Source organism: Phacochoerus africanus, chromosome 7 (assembly GCF_016906955.1).
Source record: "Phacochoerus africanus isolate WHEZ1 chromosome 7, ROS_Pafr_v1, whole genome shotgun sequence".
Taxonomy (NCBI): Eukaryota; Metazoa; Chordata; class Mammalia; order Artiodactyla; family Suidae; genus Phacochoerus; species Phacochoerus africanus.
This window is the reverse complement of record NC_062550.1, coordinates 82,485,371-82,502,258: the sequence shown is the minus strand read 5'-3', so window position 1 is coordinate 82,502,258 and position 16,888 is coordinate 82,485,371. Positions and strand designations below refer to the sequence as shown.

The following is a 16,888-nucleotide window of genomic DNA, read 5'->3' as shown; positions in this document are numbered from 1 at the left end:
TATTTTCCCAGTTGGTAATTCCCTTAATGAATTTTGTCAAAGCATATGCCATGATATTTAAGTTCCTCTTAGCATTTTAGTTTCACTTCAAATTATCTAAAATAATCCTAGTCCAATCCCCTCCCCCCCTTTTTTTAACAGAGGAGGAAACCAAGACCATGAATGATTAAATAAATAACTCAGCTAAGGTTAGACCTTTGACTAGAATCCCTGTCTCATTAAGTGCTGATCCAGTATAGTTTTCTACTGTAACACATAATCACTCCATCATTACTTATTCATATTTAGCTCAGCGATAAGCACGTACCGTGTGCCAAAGTCTGAGCTAGATGCTTTCACACACACACACTGTCATTAAACGAGGATTAGCATATAAGACCTATCTTCTAAATTAAAATGGTTATTAAGTTAGGGCAAAGACTACAAACCCATTACAATCAATTTTGGGTGAAGGGTCTTTTTCCTAAAAAGAATTTCTGGTAAGAACACTTTGGATGAGTGAGACCACTCAACCTAAAGATTGTCAATTCTTCTCTCGCCCCAGTAATGCTCTCATTTCTCTCCTTACATGCTCTTCTCCCCAAAGCTTAACCTGGATTCGCGAAGGTGTCTAACACTAATTTAACACTTCATCTAATCCCATTAATTTGCTGGTTTTCTTCTACCTGTTTCTTTCCTTCTGAAAGGCATTTTCCTGGCTCCTGCAGCAGGAACTGAATCCTAACTCCTTTTGCTCTCTTCACTCTACATGCTTCTGCTACAGGTCTCAACACCCACCCTTTCCCTTCCAGGGCGGCAAAGAGAAAAGAGACACCATGTGGTGGAAAGGTCTTGTGAATAGCTTTTCCATTTCAATGAGTGTGGCACTGCTCTCAATGGGGCCTCTGGGGAAAGGCATCTGTGCCTGGAGGAAGGGAAGTTGCTCCCACACTATGGATTCCCGGCTGCATTCCGAGGCCCTTCAGATTTAATGGAATTCTTTGTGCGAGCTGGCCTTGAGTCATGGCTCTTCCCCTGCACATTCGAGGTCCGGTCAGTTTTAACTGAGGATGACTTCTGGATGGTCCGTTTTACCGGCTTCTCTGGCTCCTGCTTCTTCTCTTCCCTGGGCTTCGAGCTTGGCCTCTTCTCCTCTCGGGTCCTAGGCCTGATGTCTTCCTTCTTGGTCCGTCGTCTCCCCTCGTCCACTGCCTTGGCTTTGCAGTCCTCCCTGGCTCTGTAATTCACCGAGTCCTTGACCCTGGGCCTTACCCTCCTCATCCTCGAGTCTGCCCTCCAGCACCGTCTCCACACTTCCCTGGCCTTCTTGGCAGCCCTGCGACGCCCGCAGCAGCGCCTGCGTGGGTTGCGTGTTCCGACAGGGGTCCTCCTCGGAGCGCGCAGGCCCTCCTCCAACCTCGGGCGTCCTGGCTTTCTCTTGGGCTTTGGAATCTTCCAGACCCTAAAGTAGCCGGCGACGTCGCTGCCGCTAACTCGAAGGAGGGTGCCCTTCACATCGGACTTGGAGGCTTCGCCTGAGTGGCGGCCACACCTCCTGCGCACTTCGTAGCCGGCATTCCCAAGCTCCTTCTTGAGAGTTGCCAGAGTCAGGCCTTTGTGCGCAGTGATGGCTCGTAACAACAGCTGGGACACTTTGAGCACAGAGCGGCGGCTCCGCCTCAGCTGCCCCCCAAGGCATTTTTCTGTGGTCTGCTGTGTTTTAACTTCAGCACCTTGGGATTTGTGCATGGGCTCGGCCCCCTCAGCCATGGCCCAGCTCCCGCTTCTGCGGGGCTCTGGCTTTAGACCTCACTCACCAAGGTGCGAGCTAATAAGGCTGAGGGCCCCTGGGCCACGTCACAAAGGCAGGTCCCAGTAAGAGGGCTGCGGATCCCACCCAGGTAGGGGCCCTCTTACTTTTAATAACCAATCAGACTCCACTTCCTTCTAGGTCTAAACCAATCCGGATTTTCAGAGCCTCCGCACACCTAAGAATCACCTTTCTAAATCTGCTCTTTTGTTCACACTTCCCCTTGCTCTTCTCAAATGCTTTCTGAAGGTGACTGTTTTTCTGTGGTCCTGCCCACCCTCCACCCACATTCCTCCAAAGTGAGAGAAACTGCTCCCAACCATCCACAAGTAATGCCACGCCCTTAAAAGTAGATACTGTATTCTAGGAAGCAAAACTCCCCCTTCTAGGTCCTGCAAGATAGATAAAGGCAATCATTCTCTCTGATTCTCTGCATGGTGGATTTTGTGCAAGAGTATCAAATAAAGTAAAAAAACCACTGTGGTCCCTCTATCCTGAACATAATTGCCACACCTGGGAAATTCAGATGCCTCATTCAACTGGATTGGAGCAATCCAGATTCCAAATAGCCTAAGAACACTGGTCTAATAGTTACTCTTTGAACAGACTTTGTCTTTCTTTGCTTCTTGTCTTCTAGAAGTGCCCATCCCCTCTGTCCAGATAAATCCTGCTCATCTTTCAAAGTCCTGCTAAATGCTTCCTTCACTGAAGACTCTTCAGACTCTAAGGATTTCTCTTAACTACCACAATTACTTCTACAATCCTGTAGTCCTTTTTATTTTGAATTAATGTGTATTAGAGGGTACAATGAGGCACAGTATTTTTTTAAAAAAAAGAAAGAAACCTGGACCTGGAAGATATGGATATGTATCCTAGCTCTTTAACAGCCATATGACATTAATAATCCTTTAATATTTCTGATTCTGATTTCTTTATCTAAAAAAAAATGCTTAATAATCCCGACCTACCATCATCACAGAGTTATTACAAAGGGTCAAAAGAGGTGATGGGAGATGACAAAGGGTTACTCAAATATAAGTCATAAAAAGCATAAAGTTATTTTACTCTGAACATTTATATCTTCCAACTAAATAAAAAAGTCCCTGAGAGCCAGATAGTCTTTGAATTTCTATGCCCCAGGCTGTACCTAATACTATTCATTATATACTGCAGACATTTGATTGAGTCTGCTTAAGCTCCTCCCTGGTGAGAAGACTTTCAGAAGGAAACTCCCAGAAAATCAGGAGAAAAGAGCAGGGTGAATTTCAAAGGGCTGGAAGTGAAGGCAACCAAGGAAGCTAACTACTCAAAGACCTCTAATTTTGTACACAGTTTAGTTGGAAATAATTCAAAGAATTATTCAAAGAATATCTCAAATTGCAAAGGATATCCTACTCTTTGCAGAGGACATTAACATATAATCAGCAGTCAAAGTCAAACTTTGATTCTTCCAGGAATCAAAGTTCTAGGAAGCACTGCTTAGACCAGTGCTGTTTCTTTTTTTTCATCTTTTTGTCTTTTTGCCATTTTCTTGGGCCGCTTCTGCAGCATATGGAGGTTCCCAGGCTAGGGGTCGAATTGGAGCTGTAGCCACCGGCCTACACCAGAGCCACAGCAAACGCGGGATCCAAGCCGCGTCTGCAATCTACACCACAGCTCACGGCAACACCGGATCCTTAACCCACTAAGCAAGGCCAGGGATCGAACCCGCAACCTCATGGTTCCTAGTTGGATTCATTAACCACTGAGCCACGACGGGAACTCCCAGACCAGTGCTTCTTAAACTTCAATGTGCATTTCATAAAGTACAGATTCCAGTACATTAAATCTGGGATGGGTCTAGAGGTTTTACCTTTCCAACAAACTACCAGGTAGTTCCTGGTTAAAACACAAATGTTGGGAGATGGAGGAGAGTAGACAATGATAATAAGAAGGGAAGTGGCAAGAGATGAGACTGAAAAGGTGAGTTAAGTACAGATATCATAATGATGACATGGTCACACAGCAGTAAGTGGTAGTTTGTATTCAAATCTACGTTTACTTAATTCTACAGCCTGAGTTCTTAACTACAATGGTAGGTTTCCTTTCCTCCAAGGTTAATCCTCCACACCCACTTATATATCTCCATTATAGAGCAGAGGGAAGTTTATACTAACAGCTCAGAATCAAGACTATCTACAAGCACTCACTATACCTTCTCCTGGTCTTTCAATCAGGGCAGAGTACTGGGATGCTGAGGATCTCCAAGGGCAGGGGCTAAAACATCAGCATAGGGACAGTATACCAAGGAAGAATTGCTAGATGGAGAGGCAGAACCACATGGTACTGGATTTCTCCCATTTCTGTAGTTTCTTAGGCTGGCTATTTTTCCTGGTTGCCTAGGCCAGTGGCCAAAGGATGGCGCACCCACCAGAGGAGAAAGAGAGACAAAAGTGTTTGCTTTGAGAATAGGAGGAAAGTAAATGAAGTCTGACCTTCAAATCAGCTGACTTCAGGTAAAAACAGGTTGGCTACACACAATGGTGTCATCGCAAAAGACAAGAACCAAATCAACAACTGTGTTTACTGTGAATCAGAAAGTGAAGCAGGAGATAGATGGGTCTCAGGCTGAGCAACTACAGTTCCTGGTGGACAGATAACTTCAAGATAAAGATTATGGCAGAAGCAAGGAGGACCTGCATCCTGCTTGAATAAAAGATAGAGAATACCAATTTCCCATTCTTGAGGTCAAGGAGCCCTCCTGAACTAAACACCCACAGAAAGTTTCCTCGGTGTTCGAGAAGGGAGGGGCAGCAGACCACAGTACATCCTGTCAGCTCCCCAGAAACCCTGGCGGTAGAATCCATCTTAGCTAAAAAAAATGTACCTGCACACAGGGGAGGGCCCTGAGTCAGGCCAAAGTGGGCTCAAGGCCAGACGAAACCTGAAGATGATTGGCCAGAGGAAGCCTGAAGGACTGCCCCCATGTGAGTGATTTAAACCACCCCCAAAGCTTGTGTTGCTCTCTTCTTCTCTTGCTCTGTCTCTCTGACTCTCTCTGTACACCTCCCCCTGCCACCCACCCCGTGCTTTCTCCACACCTATCCTCTCTCTCTCCTCTCCTGATAAACACTTTATTTGCCTCACTACTCTCAGGCTCTTTGCTGAATTCTTTCCCCAAAGGGACAGGTACTGAGGACCTACATCAAGTGGTTAGGGTTCAGTGTTCTCACCCCACAGCCAATGGAGAACAAAAGGAGGCCAATTATAAATCTTTGGGAGAGGCTATAATCAAAGAAAAAGAAATACATGAAAAAAAATCAAAAACACCTATGGCAAAAAAAAAAAAAAAAGAATTTTTTTTGCTTTGCTTTTTTAGGGCCACACATGCAGCATATGGAAGTTCCCAGGCTAGGGGTCAAATCAGAGCTATAGCTGGTAGCCTAAGCCACAGCCACAGCAGCAACTCAGGATCTGAGCCACATCTACGACCTACACCACCGCTCATGGCAATGCCAGATCCCCAACCCACTGAGCAAGGCCAGGGGTCAAACCCATATCCTCATGGATACTAGTCAGACTCATTTCCGCTGCACCACAATGGGAACTCCCAAGAACAAACACTTTTATTTATGTGTAAACATTCATTTCATTTAGATTTCTGTATAAATATGCTGTGAGTAATAGAGGAATAACAAAAACAAAAAAAAAAAGAAGAAGAAAGAAAGAAAGAAAGAAAAGAAAGATTAGGAAACAAATGCTCCACCACCACTCAGCTGGCTCAGAGGACAAGAAAGCCAGACAGATATTTTTCATAAATAAATAAATCTACTTGCTAGCCCTCTTCTTCTGACACCCCAAATGGGAAAGATACTTCAAAAAATGATTTCTTTAGGAAAAGAGTAAGTACAAACCAACATCATAACTCTAATCAGGTAACACCAAACCCAGCTCCAGAAAGACTGAACTATCCTTTCCAATTGTAATGGTCTATGACTATAAACTAGAAGTTAGCACCCAGAGAGAAGAGCACTACCTGCTGTGAGAAAGAGCAATAGATCTTAATTTCTGGAAGTCCTGGGGGTTGGAGGAGGAGTGGAGGAAGGGAGGAAAAAGGATACCTGGGAATAATATCTAGCCTAAATCCTTCTTGTTTCAAGAGCAAGATTGTTTTGTTCTCAGTTAGTGACAAGAGTCTTCCCCTAGGGTGCTCATGCCTATGAGGTGTCTAGAGGAACTTGATTTACACAATAAGAACCCTTTAATTACTACACTAAATTCAAAGAACAACAGAGGCTTTATCAATCTCACTCCCTCATAAAGAGTTAAACAGTTCAGCTCTAACTTCACCAAGGATAACTCCATCCTAGAGCACAGCAAACAATTTAGTAGCACACTGTGAACTAACTAACCTCAACTACACTCAATCTAACTTCAACTATATCTCACTGCCCCCCCCTGATCCACAGGCCTGGGGTTCTCAGGGACTATGTTTTTCTGACCCAATTATCCTTGCATTGATTCAATCTATTTCTCTCCAAACAGAATGACAAAAACCTGTTTAACAAACTCCCCCACCGACCTTAAACTGCCAGGTCTTTTTTCCCCCACAAGTAACTTTCCCTCTCATTTTTGTTTTATATTCTAAAACCCCTTTCCTCTCCTGAATTACTATCATGTCTTCCACTTTACTGCAAATGACCCCACAACAGTCATCTGAGCAAATAAGCCCACCAGTCTACTCATGGCTTTGTGTGTGATACCACACAAAGGAATACAAAAGTAAAATATCAAAATTCCTAGAGTTCCCCTTGTGGCTCAGTGGTAATGAACCTGATTAATATCCAAGAGAATTTGGGTTCAATCCCTGGCCTCACTCAGTGGGTTGAGGATCTGGCATTGCCGTGAGCTGTGGTGTAGGTCACAGAGGAGGCTCAGATCTGGCCTTGCTGTGGCATAGGTCAGCGGCTGCAGCTCCAATTCAGCCCCTAGCCTGGGAACTTCCATATGCCCCAAATGCAGAGGAAGGATGGAGGGAAGGAAGGAAAGGAGGAGGGGTGGACGGACAGACAGACAGACCTTATTAGCATGGAACAGTTTGGCAATTGGGTATTCTCCCTTTTAATCCTCAGTACAATTTTTTAGGAGTACAGAAAATCTAGATCCAGATGATCTTACTAGAGGACCAGGCAAATCTCTCAGCAATTAGCCTACATATATGAAGATCTGGTCTTCTGGACACTTCTCAAGAAGCTCAAAACACACTGTAAAGCTTTGGTAGCACTAAAATCCTAACGCAAACAAAGGTATGCTACATACACTAATCCTGTCATCCAAGGCTTATTAATAGTTAAATTTTCCTTGGGTCTAAAATATGGGACCTCTAAGAGCCATTCTACTACAGTCAGTTAAATCTCAAGCTGAAAACCCTTTTCTCTGAGGATTTATACTTTTAACATGAGGCTTGGGAAATCCCCAGACACAAACTGCAGCCCCCTGATAACACTACATTCTGGGCATCATTCAATTATGTTATAGTAAATTCCAGTCATCCACCACTTTTCAAATTCCCAGAATACTGTACAAACGAAGACAAAGCAGAAACATAGGAAACTGAAAAGTAGCAATCATTTACCATATATATTTAACGCTTGTAGTCTGAGAACTAAAACATCCCAGACCTACATGCCTAATTTGATATACTAATCCTACCGCAGAGAATCTTGTGGCTTTATTTTATTTTATTTTATATTTTGGCTTTTTAGGGCCAAACCCACGGCATATGGAGGCTAGGGGTATAATCGGAGCTGTAGCTGTCGGCTACAGCCACAGCCACAGCCACACCAGACCTGAGCCTCATCGGCGACCTACACCATAGCTCACAGTAATGTTAGATCCTTGAAACCCGCAACCTCATGGTTCCTAGTTGGATTCCTTTTCGCTGCGCCACGACGGGAACTCCCCAGAGAATCTTGTTTCTGTCCTAATCTCTAAAACACCTAAAATTCTACAACATCTCAATTCACTTATTAAAAATTGTTCACCACCAAATTCGGTAACCATGTGAATAAATGTCCATGCTAAAGAATAGAGCCAAAAGGAAGCCTTAGTTGCATTCCCAATATACATTCTAGTGTTATACTGTATAACTTCCCCCATAAAATTCCAGTTTCAAATATTTCAATTCAAAAAACACTTAATCCTCCATTTCCTGGGAAAATCATATGTATTTTTTAAAAAATTTAACCCAACTCTTTTCCCATGGATTTGTCAGCCTTTGATCTACCGAGAGAAGAAAAGCTACTATTTATTGAAGGCCTATGAACCAGGCATTATAATTAGTTGTAAATTATTACCAATTCTTTCAACAACACTGAAATGTGTAATAATATTATTCACATGTACAGATGAAGAGGTAAATGGTATACCTAAGGAAAAATTCAGAATGAGAATTCTCTGTACTTCACAAGTAAACCCAACAAGGATCCCTATTTTTCCACTTCCATCTAGAGAAGAGAAATTGCCACATTATCTCTTTTCTTGTATCATCTCACCAAACAAAACTTTGAGAAAGCAATTCATATCCTCCTTTTCCCACTATAACTTCTACCACACTGGCTATGCCAGTTACCAGTTTATCGCCTCTCATCGCCCAATTCACCCTTTCTTGCCAGATACGTGAAAATGGACCTGGACCTTCCAAATGTTTTTCTTTTTCCAGCTGGCATGATGTTAAGCTTTGTCAGTAGAGGGCACTGGAGAGACAAGACAGGAGCGAAGGGTTTTCCTCTATGGTTCTGGTTGTCTCTGCCCTCCCCTTCACCAGGTTTCTGGGGCAGATGTGGGAAAACTGGGGCCCGTAGGCCAAATCCAGCCTGCTGCCTGTTTCTACATGGCTTGTGGGCACCACCCAAGTGGACTAGCACTTTAAGCTACAAAGATCATGACAGAATGTCCCCACCTCTATTTCACCCTCCACTCTCTGCATATGCCTCCCTCACCTCAGGCCATGCCTCACTACTCTCTAAGACCTGTGCCGGTTGCCACCTACATGTTCCACAGGTGACAACTGCCAGGCACCAAATTGTGGAATCTCAGTCCAGGAGTCAACAACTTGTAAGTTACCTCACCTTCAGCCAATTGCCCAAATTGATATGACTTGGCTCTTGGGGAGGAAAGAAAGGCATGTTGGGATCTGGGCATTACTGAGGCAGAGAGTGAACTGCACACCATCCCACCACCTTCCTGTCAGGTCCCTCCTGCTTGGGCTGATTGCTTTCTGTCCCAAAAATGTCCCCAGCTGCTGGCAAACAGGAAAAGGCTGCATGAGCTGAACCCCTATGCCAAATTTGTCCTTCCTTGTTACTCTCCTATAACTGCTTTAAAATTCTTTATATTGGGAGTTCCCATGATGGCACAACAGAAACAAATCTGACTAGGAACCATGAGGTTGCAGGTTCGATCCCTGGCCTCGCTCAGTGGGTTGAGGATCCGGCATTGCCATGAGCTGTGGTGTAGGTGGCAGACACGGCTTGGATCTGGCATTGCTGTGCCTGTGGTGTAGGCCGGTGGCAACAGCTCTGATTTGACCCCTAGCCTAGGAACTTCCACAGGCCATGGGTGCAGGCCTAAAAAAAGACAAAAAATAAAATAAAATTCTTTATATTAATTTTCTGTTTAAATTACTGTGTCTCCTGACTGGACCAGACTGAAAAAGAACTTTCTTAACAGAGGAATTTTGCAACAATGGGCTGTTCACTACATTCAACTTGAAAAACAAATTTCTACCTTTAAAATAAAGTCCAATACTCAAAATTACTTTATATTTTTAACAGAGACCTTGGAGATTTTATGTGTTTGTCATTAGACCTAATTTTTAACAAGTTAGGAGTAACTTTTAATGAGAAATATATAGGATATAATAGTTAAAAACTGTAAATTTCTTAAACAGAATATTCGTGTTTGACCACATAGTAACAAATTTAAGATGGATCAATGAGTTAAACATAAAAAATGAAAGCAGGGAAATATTTATATGAGTATTTATCTGACTTTAGGAAAAAGAAATATTTTCTAAGGATAAAAGCAATGAATCACAGAGAAAATTTCTAAGAGATGATTATATAAAAATCTTTAAATTTTGTACATTAAAAAATTAAAAGTAAAAAAAGCAAACCAAAGAAAACATCTTTTTTTTTAAAGCCCAGGGGTTACTCCAAAATTAAGAGTAAATCACAAAATTAAGCAATGTGTAAGTGAAAACAATGGTTAACATATGAAAAACAAGCTCTACCCTCAATCATACTAAAAATACAAAAAAGTTATAATTTTTGACCTATCGAAGTAATAAAGTAACAAGTTTTTTTTTGTCTTTTGTCTTTTTTGTTGTAACATATGAAAAACAAGCTCTACCCTCAATCATACTAAAAATACAAAAAAGTTATAATTTCTGACTTATCGAAGTAATAAAGTAACAAAAGGTTATTTTTTATTTTTTTTTTGTCTTTTGTCTTTTTTGTTGTTGTTGTTGTTGCTATTTCTTGGGCCGCTCCCGCGGCATATGGAGGTTCCCAGGCTAGGGGTTGAATCGGAGCTGTAGCCACCGGCCTACGCCAGAGCCACAGCAACAAGGGATCCGAGCCGCGTCTGCGACCTACACCACAGCTCATGGCAACGCCGGATCGTTAACCCACTGAGCAAGGGCAGGGACCGAACCCGCAACCTCATGGTTCCTAGTCGGATTCGTTAACCACTGCGCCACGACGGGAACTCCAAAAAAGGTTATTTTTTAATAACAACACAGGGATATGAGATGTCTATTTCCAAAAAAGACTGATTAATCACTCTCCACTCAACCTTTCCTACAACTAAAAATCTTGGACTACAACACATAAAACAACTACCAGAAGACTCTGAAAAGTACATAAAAGCAGAAAGATGATATTCAGGATCTCAGGACTTAAGAGACAATGTAGCTGTAAGTTGCTTGGGTTTTCTGTTTTGTCTGATATGTATCCCACCCTGGACACTAGAGCAGCCTGAAAACCTGAACTGCCAATTACCCAGACAGGAAAAACAAAACAAAACAAAAACAAGAAAAATCTACTCTCTAGCTGCAGGGACTGGGAAATGGGAGAGGGAGGACCCTGGGATGGAATTCGACTGATTTTCACCCATCCTATTCCAGTTAATTATGAGCAAGCAAGCAGCACTCCTTCTCTCCCCCACCAGCAGGGAGTGTGGTCAGAGCTCTACAGACTCTCCCTGATCTACACCAAAGAGGTATCAGCAAAGAAACCAGGTCCCTCTCTCTCCCCATCAGCAGTAAGGTGGTCTGTGAAGGGCAAAGCCCTGTTTCCTCCTACTACTCCACAGCTGGCAAGTGCCAGTAAAGAGGTAGAATCACTCTTGCTCCACTGCGTGGGAGTGGCAGATTCTGCATAGCAGAACCCTGGCAACAGTGAAAGGAAGGTAATATCCTGGTTTTCTAGCCAGAAGACCTGGAACGGGAAGTCCTGGGAGCCAGAAAGCAAGCAGAGGATCAAGGAAGCTGGAGAAAGAGAACATTAAAACTTGAGTATGGAGTTTGATCTCACCTCCTAACTACATTTGTGAAACTGACTGGAATCAGCAGGGCAAAAGCTCTAAATAAATACCTCATTACACTGAAGACTACCCTCCCCTGGTTTCATACTGGCTGCTGAGGGGGTGCACAAGAAGAGAAGACCAGGAATTCCCTTGTGGTTAAGGATCCAGCATTGTCACAGCAGTAGCCTGAGTAGTTGCTGTGGTGTGGATTCGATTCCCTGGCCAGGGAACTTCCACATGTGACAGGCACAGGCGCCAAAAAAAAAAAAAAAAAAAATCCACAAAAAGAAGAGAATACCAATGCAAAAGTTTTGAAAACTAAATTAAAAGCTGAACCACGGCCCACAGAAAACAAGCTAAGACATGCGATCAAAACATAACCAGGTTAACTGCCTGATGAAAAATAAATAAATCAATATTTTCCAGAAGATTTAAATAAGACCCAGAGTCTCATAATATTCAAAATGTCCAGGATAGGATCCAAAATTACTCAACATACTAAGTGGAAAAGCTAAGCAATTCCCAAAAGAAAAGGCAACCAACAGATGCTCATTGCAAGATGACCCATGTCAGAATTATCCAGGACTTTAAAACAGCTGCTATAACCATGCTCCAAGAAGTTAGGGCTACTGAAATGACTGGAAAGATAGACAGTCTCAGAAAATAAAGTTATTTAAAAAGAAACTTTTTTTTTTTTTAAGGGATGCACTTGGGGCATATGGAATTTCCCCGGCTAAGGGTTGAATCAGAGCTGTAGCTGCCAGTCTATGCCACAGCCACAGCAAGGCTGGATCCCAGCTGCGTCTGTGACCTACACCACAGATCAAGGCAATGCTGGATCCTTAACCCACTAAGCAAGGCCAGGGATCGAATCTGAGTCCTCACTGATACCAGCCAGGTTCGTTACCACGGAGCCACAAGAGGAATTCCAAAAGAAACAAATTTTAGAATGAAAAATTTCAATAAAAGAAATTTTAAAATTCACTAGAGAGACTCATAACAGAATGGAGATGACAGAAGTCACTCACCTTGAAGATAAAAAGTACAGGCATACTTTGTTTTATTGCACTTCACTTTTTTGAACTTCACAGTACATTTCTTATAAATTTAAGTTTGTGGAAACCCTAAGTCAAGCAAGTCTACTGACATCATTTTTGCAATAGCATTTGCTCCCTTCAAGTCTCTGTATCACATTTTGGTAATTCTTGTAAAATCTCAAACTTTTTCATAATTATATTAGCTATGGTGATCTGTGATCAGTGACCTCTGGTGTTACTACGAAGGCATTTATAATTAAGGCATGTACAATGCTACTGCACACTTAATAAGACTACAGTGCGGTGTAAACATAAATTTTATATGCACTAGGAAACAAAAATCTCTCCTGACTTATGTTAATGTGATATTTGCTTTATTGCGGTGGTCTGGAACTGAACCCTCAAGTATCTCTTAGGTATGCCTGTGTTCAATATAAATTAGAGAAGGAAAACAGAGTGAAAAGAATAGAGACCTGTAGGACAATATCAAAAGGACCAATTTATTGGCATATTTATACAGAAGTTCCACAGGGAGAGGAGAAAGAGATTGAAGCAGAAAAAAAAAAATACATACATATAAATACGTATTTGAAAAAACAATGGTTGAAAACTTCCCAAATTCGGTGAAAAGTATAAATTTACAGATCCAAGAAGTACAGTAAAATCCAAATGGATAAAGAAACCATAGATACATCACAATAAAATTTTGAATGTTGGAGTTCCCATCGTGGCGCAGTGGTTAACGAATCCGACTAGGAACCATAAGGTTGCGGGTTTCGGTCCCTGCCCTTGCTCAGCGGGTTAACGATCCGGCCTTGCCGTGAGCTGTGGTGTAGGCTGCAGACGCGGCTCGGATCCCACGTTGCTGTGGCTCTGGTGTAGGCCGGTGGCTACAGCTCCGACTGGACCCCTAGCCTGGGAGCCTCCATATGCCGTGGGAGCGGCCCAAGAAATAGCAAAAAGACAAAAAAAAAAAAAATTTTGAATGTCATCAGTGTGAATGAGCCTTCTATTTTGCACAAGATAGATGACACAACAGGAATACCGTAAGGAATGTGTACGCCTCCTCTTTTACACTGGAGAAAATTTCTCTAATGTAATTAGCAGCACTAGCTTCTCGGGCATGTGACTAGTGCGGTCACACAGGGCTCCATGCTTGAGGTTTAATACTGAGACTGCCATCTTAAAATTCTTAATTTTATTTTTGAGTTTGTGTTTTGTAAGTGAAATTATGAGATGATGAGGCATGTGCTGGAAGCATAGACGCTCATGCATAGTTCTGTGCCCTGCCCCCCGCTTCACACTCACACACACACACACCCTTGGTCTCGTGGGAACAAACTCAATAAATGTAAGAGTTTTGAAATTATTTTTACAGCTAAGTATTATACAAAAAAGTCTCCTTTGACACTAATATACACAAATGTTAAAAAGATGTGCAGCCTTCTCTACAAATTCTAAAAGAAATACACTATGTAAACCTGTGGACCGAGGCTAGAAATCTGGATTATTTACCAACATTATAAACTGCAAGCCAGCCACAAAATAAACAGATTCAAGAGCTAACTTTACAAAGCACTTAAATTGATTCAGAATTTATACTATTAAAAACATAGAATTCTATTCATATTATTTTTTATGTATTTATTTGCTTTTTAGGGCCATACCCGAGGCATATGGAAGTTCCCAGGCTAGGAGTCGAATCAGAGATACAGCTGCTGGCCTACACCACAGCAAGTTGGATCTGAGGCATATCTGTGACCTATACCACAGCTCATGACACTGCTGGATCCCCGACCCACCAAGCTAGGCCAGGGATCAAACCTGCATCCTCATGGATACTAATCGGCTTCGTTTCCACTGTGCCACAACAGGAACTCCCGAAAAGCATTTTTTTTTTTTTTTTAATTCCATGGCCACACCCATGGCACATGAAAGTTCCCTGGCCAGGGACTGAAACTGAGCCACAGCTGTGAATGATGCCTCAGCTGTGACAACTTCAGATCCTTAACCCACTGTGCCTGGTGAGGGATGGAACCTGTACCTCCGCAATTATCCAAGCCACTACACTGTGTTTCTTAATCCACTGCACCATGGCAGGAACTCCTAGAGAAGCATTTATCTAGCATAAACTGACACGAAATGACAGCAAGTGCTAGGAACAAATCTCACAGTTCAACCCATACCCCCACCACCACCAGAAGTAGTTTTGTCCCTCAACAACTAGACTGCTTTCCTAAAACAACAGATGTAATAATCTAACACCTCAAGGGATAACTCCAACTTAAAACTAACCCAAAGTTTTCACTATGCTAAAATATCTGGCAAGTTTTTCCTCTTACACTGGATTTCTCTTGGCCTAACAGTTTCCACCTTTCCTAAATTTTGAGAAAACGGAGATGCACTTTCTTTGCCACTCATTTCCAGTTTCCCTTATTGGATGCTTGGGAAACATTCCCCTTCCTAGTTCCTGCCCCACTTTCTTATAAGCTGCCTCCTTCAACCATCAAAAGAATAAAGTTATAATTTAATTTTTAACTATTTTTTAAATGGGTAAAAAACCTCTAGGGCTTCTATCAAACTTTAGGAGAGAAGAAAGTATGTTAAGGATTAGGGGGAAAAAAAGTTAGGTTTCAGGATTAGTGTCCAAAAGCCTTAATTTTCCAGAAGAGGATCCAGTTTCCTTCATCTCATATACCAGAATCTTAAAATATGACGTTCCAGAAGAAAAGGCCCACACTACAGGTAAAGTGCCTAGTTTGCTGAGAACTATTCTGGCACTTTACAAACTCTCAGACACAGCTGCTCCTTTTTCCTAATCCACTAGTTTTTTTCTAGCCATTCTTCATACACTCCTCACCTGTGTCCTTTTTCCAGGATTCAGTTGCCTTAAGATCCTTAAGATACAGGTACCAAGTCTCTTTGTGTCTGCAGTTGGATAAGGTTTAAGAAGACACCCTGAGTCCTAAAAAATTGAAACAATATGTTAGATAAACTAATTCTGCCCTGTCTGCAGCCTCTGAACTTCAATAGTTACTTTTCCTTTCAAATAATACTTACATCCTATTTTTCTGATTCATTAATATAGGTGCATTGTAAAGAATGTGACAAATACAAAAAGGGCTACAGACAAATAACAGTGTGAGTATCCCTAAAGGAGCCTTAAAAATGAAAGCATCCACACTGAAATTGGGGCAGGCCTTTTTCAGAAAGAGAAAATTAAGGGTAAGGCAGGAATGCCCAAATAATACTCCAAGGAGGATTGCTCCTGAATTGTTCACAAGTAGGGACTTACAATCCATAAAAGAAAGGGTAATTTTCTCAAAGAAAATATAGTGGGCAACACTCTCCCTGCTTCTTCTACCTTCCTCTCTTTCACTTTACCTGCACTGGGCACGTAATGGATCCCCATCTGCTTCTTTCATTCCTGGGGAACTTGCATCTTCATCAAACCTCCATCACCTGGTCTTCTAAAAAACCATTTTCAAAAAGTCTTATTCTCTCCCACCTCCAGAAGTAAAGAAGTCTCTGAGTGATGGAGGCAGAAGGCCCCGCCAGGGAGGGTGGGGGGAGGGAGCCTCAAGAGATCAGAGGAGCCCACATTAAAATGATGCTTCCCAGTAAGTCCTTAGAGACAGGGCAGAGCTTCCCAGAGCTCTAACAGGGGAAGGTAACGCCTGTGCCTTGAGGGCGGGAAAACCAGGAACCCAAGAGCAGCGAAGCCCAGGGGCGAGGCTTCTCCTCCCAGGAGCCCTTGCGGTGGCGGAAGCAAACTTTGGCCAATGAGAGCGGCGTTCCCCTGGCCCCGCCCTTGCTGTGTTCCCGCCTTCCCCCGCCGCAGGTGGGAGGGAGGAAGCCCCTCGGAAGCAGGCGCTTGTGTTGGAAAGGAAATTGGTAACTGCTGGCAAACAGCAGGTGAGGCAAGGGACTACCTGGAGCAAAAAGAGACAAATAGTTAAGGGGTGAAAAGTGTCTGTTAGGGTAAGGCCTAAGAGCCTAGAATCAGGGTTATGTCTGCGAGGTTGGGGGAAGACGACGCTGCCCAAGTGGACTGCTGAGGAGACTCCTGAGGTGCGGAGACTCCTGAGGTGAGGAAGAATTGCTTATCAGAAGACCGGAGTGGGCAGAAAATAGGAAGTAAGGCATTTAGTCAGAATGAATGGCATGGACGGAGTCACAGGACAGGCTTTCTCCAGCGCATAGACATTTCTGACTAATTAGCAAAAAATACCCTCTCCCTTCCCGTGTTTCCTCCGTTTTTTGATGTTTTTTCCTCCCGGCGGCTTTCCTTTTAGCATGTTTGTTCTGGCCTTCCGCACTTTGGCTTTCTCCTTACTTCATTCCCCTGCCCATCAGGAAGTTTTTGACCAGCTGTGTTATTGAAATGAACTACCAGTAATACTGCTTGCTAATGCCTTTGAAAATGTATAAATGATAAACAAGAAACTTGTAAATATAAATATCTTTAAGAGAATTTCCTTTTTTGTTTTTGTTA

The 16,888-nt window shown here is 42.7% G+C and overlaps 1 protein-coding gene across 1 annotated transcript; it reads right to left on the bottom strand.

The window, feature by feature from the left end:
• Positions 1-930: 930 nt before the first annotated feature.
• Positions 931-1,749, bottom strand: LOC125130438 (testis-specific H1 histone). The gene has a single exon (XM_047785778.1). It carries the CDS (start codon positions 1,747-1,749, stop codon positions 931-933), a length of 819 nt encoding a protein of 272 aa, XP_047641734.1.
• Between the last annotated feature and the right edge of the window lie 15,139 nt (positions 1,750-16,888).

What these genes read in the sequence shown, in the direction of transcription:
- LOC125130438 (XM_047785778.1), bottom strand. Translation starts at nt 1,749, where the DNA reads ATGGCTGAGGGGGCCGAGCCCATGCACAAATCCCAAGGTGCTGAAGTT.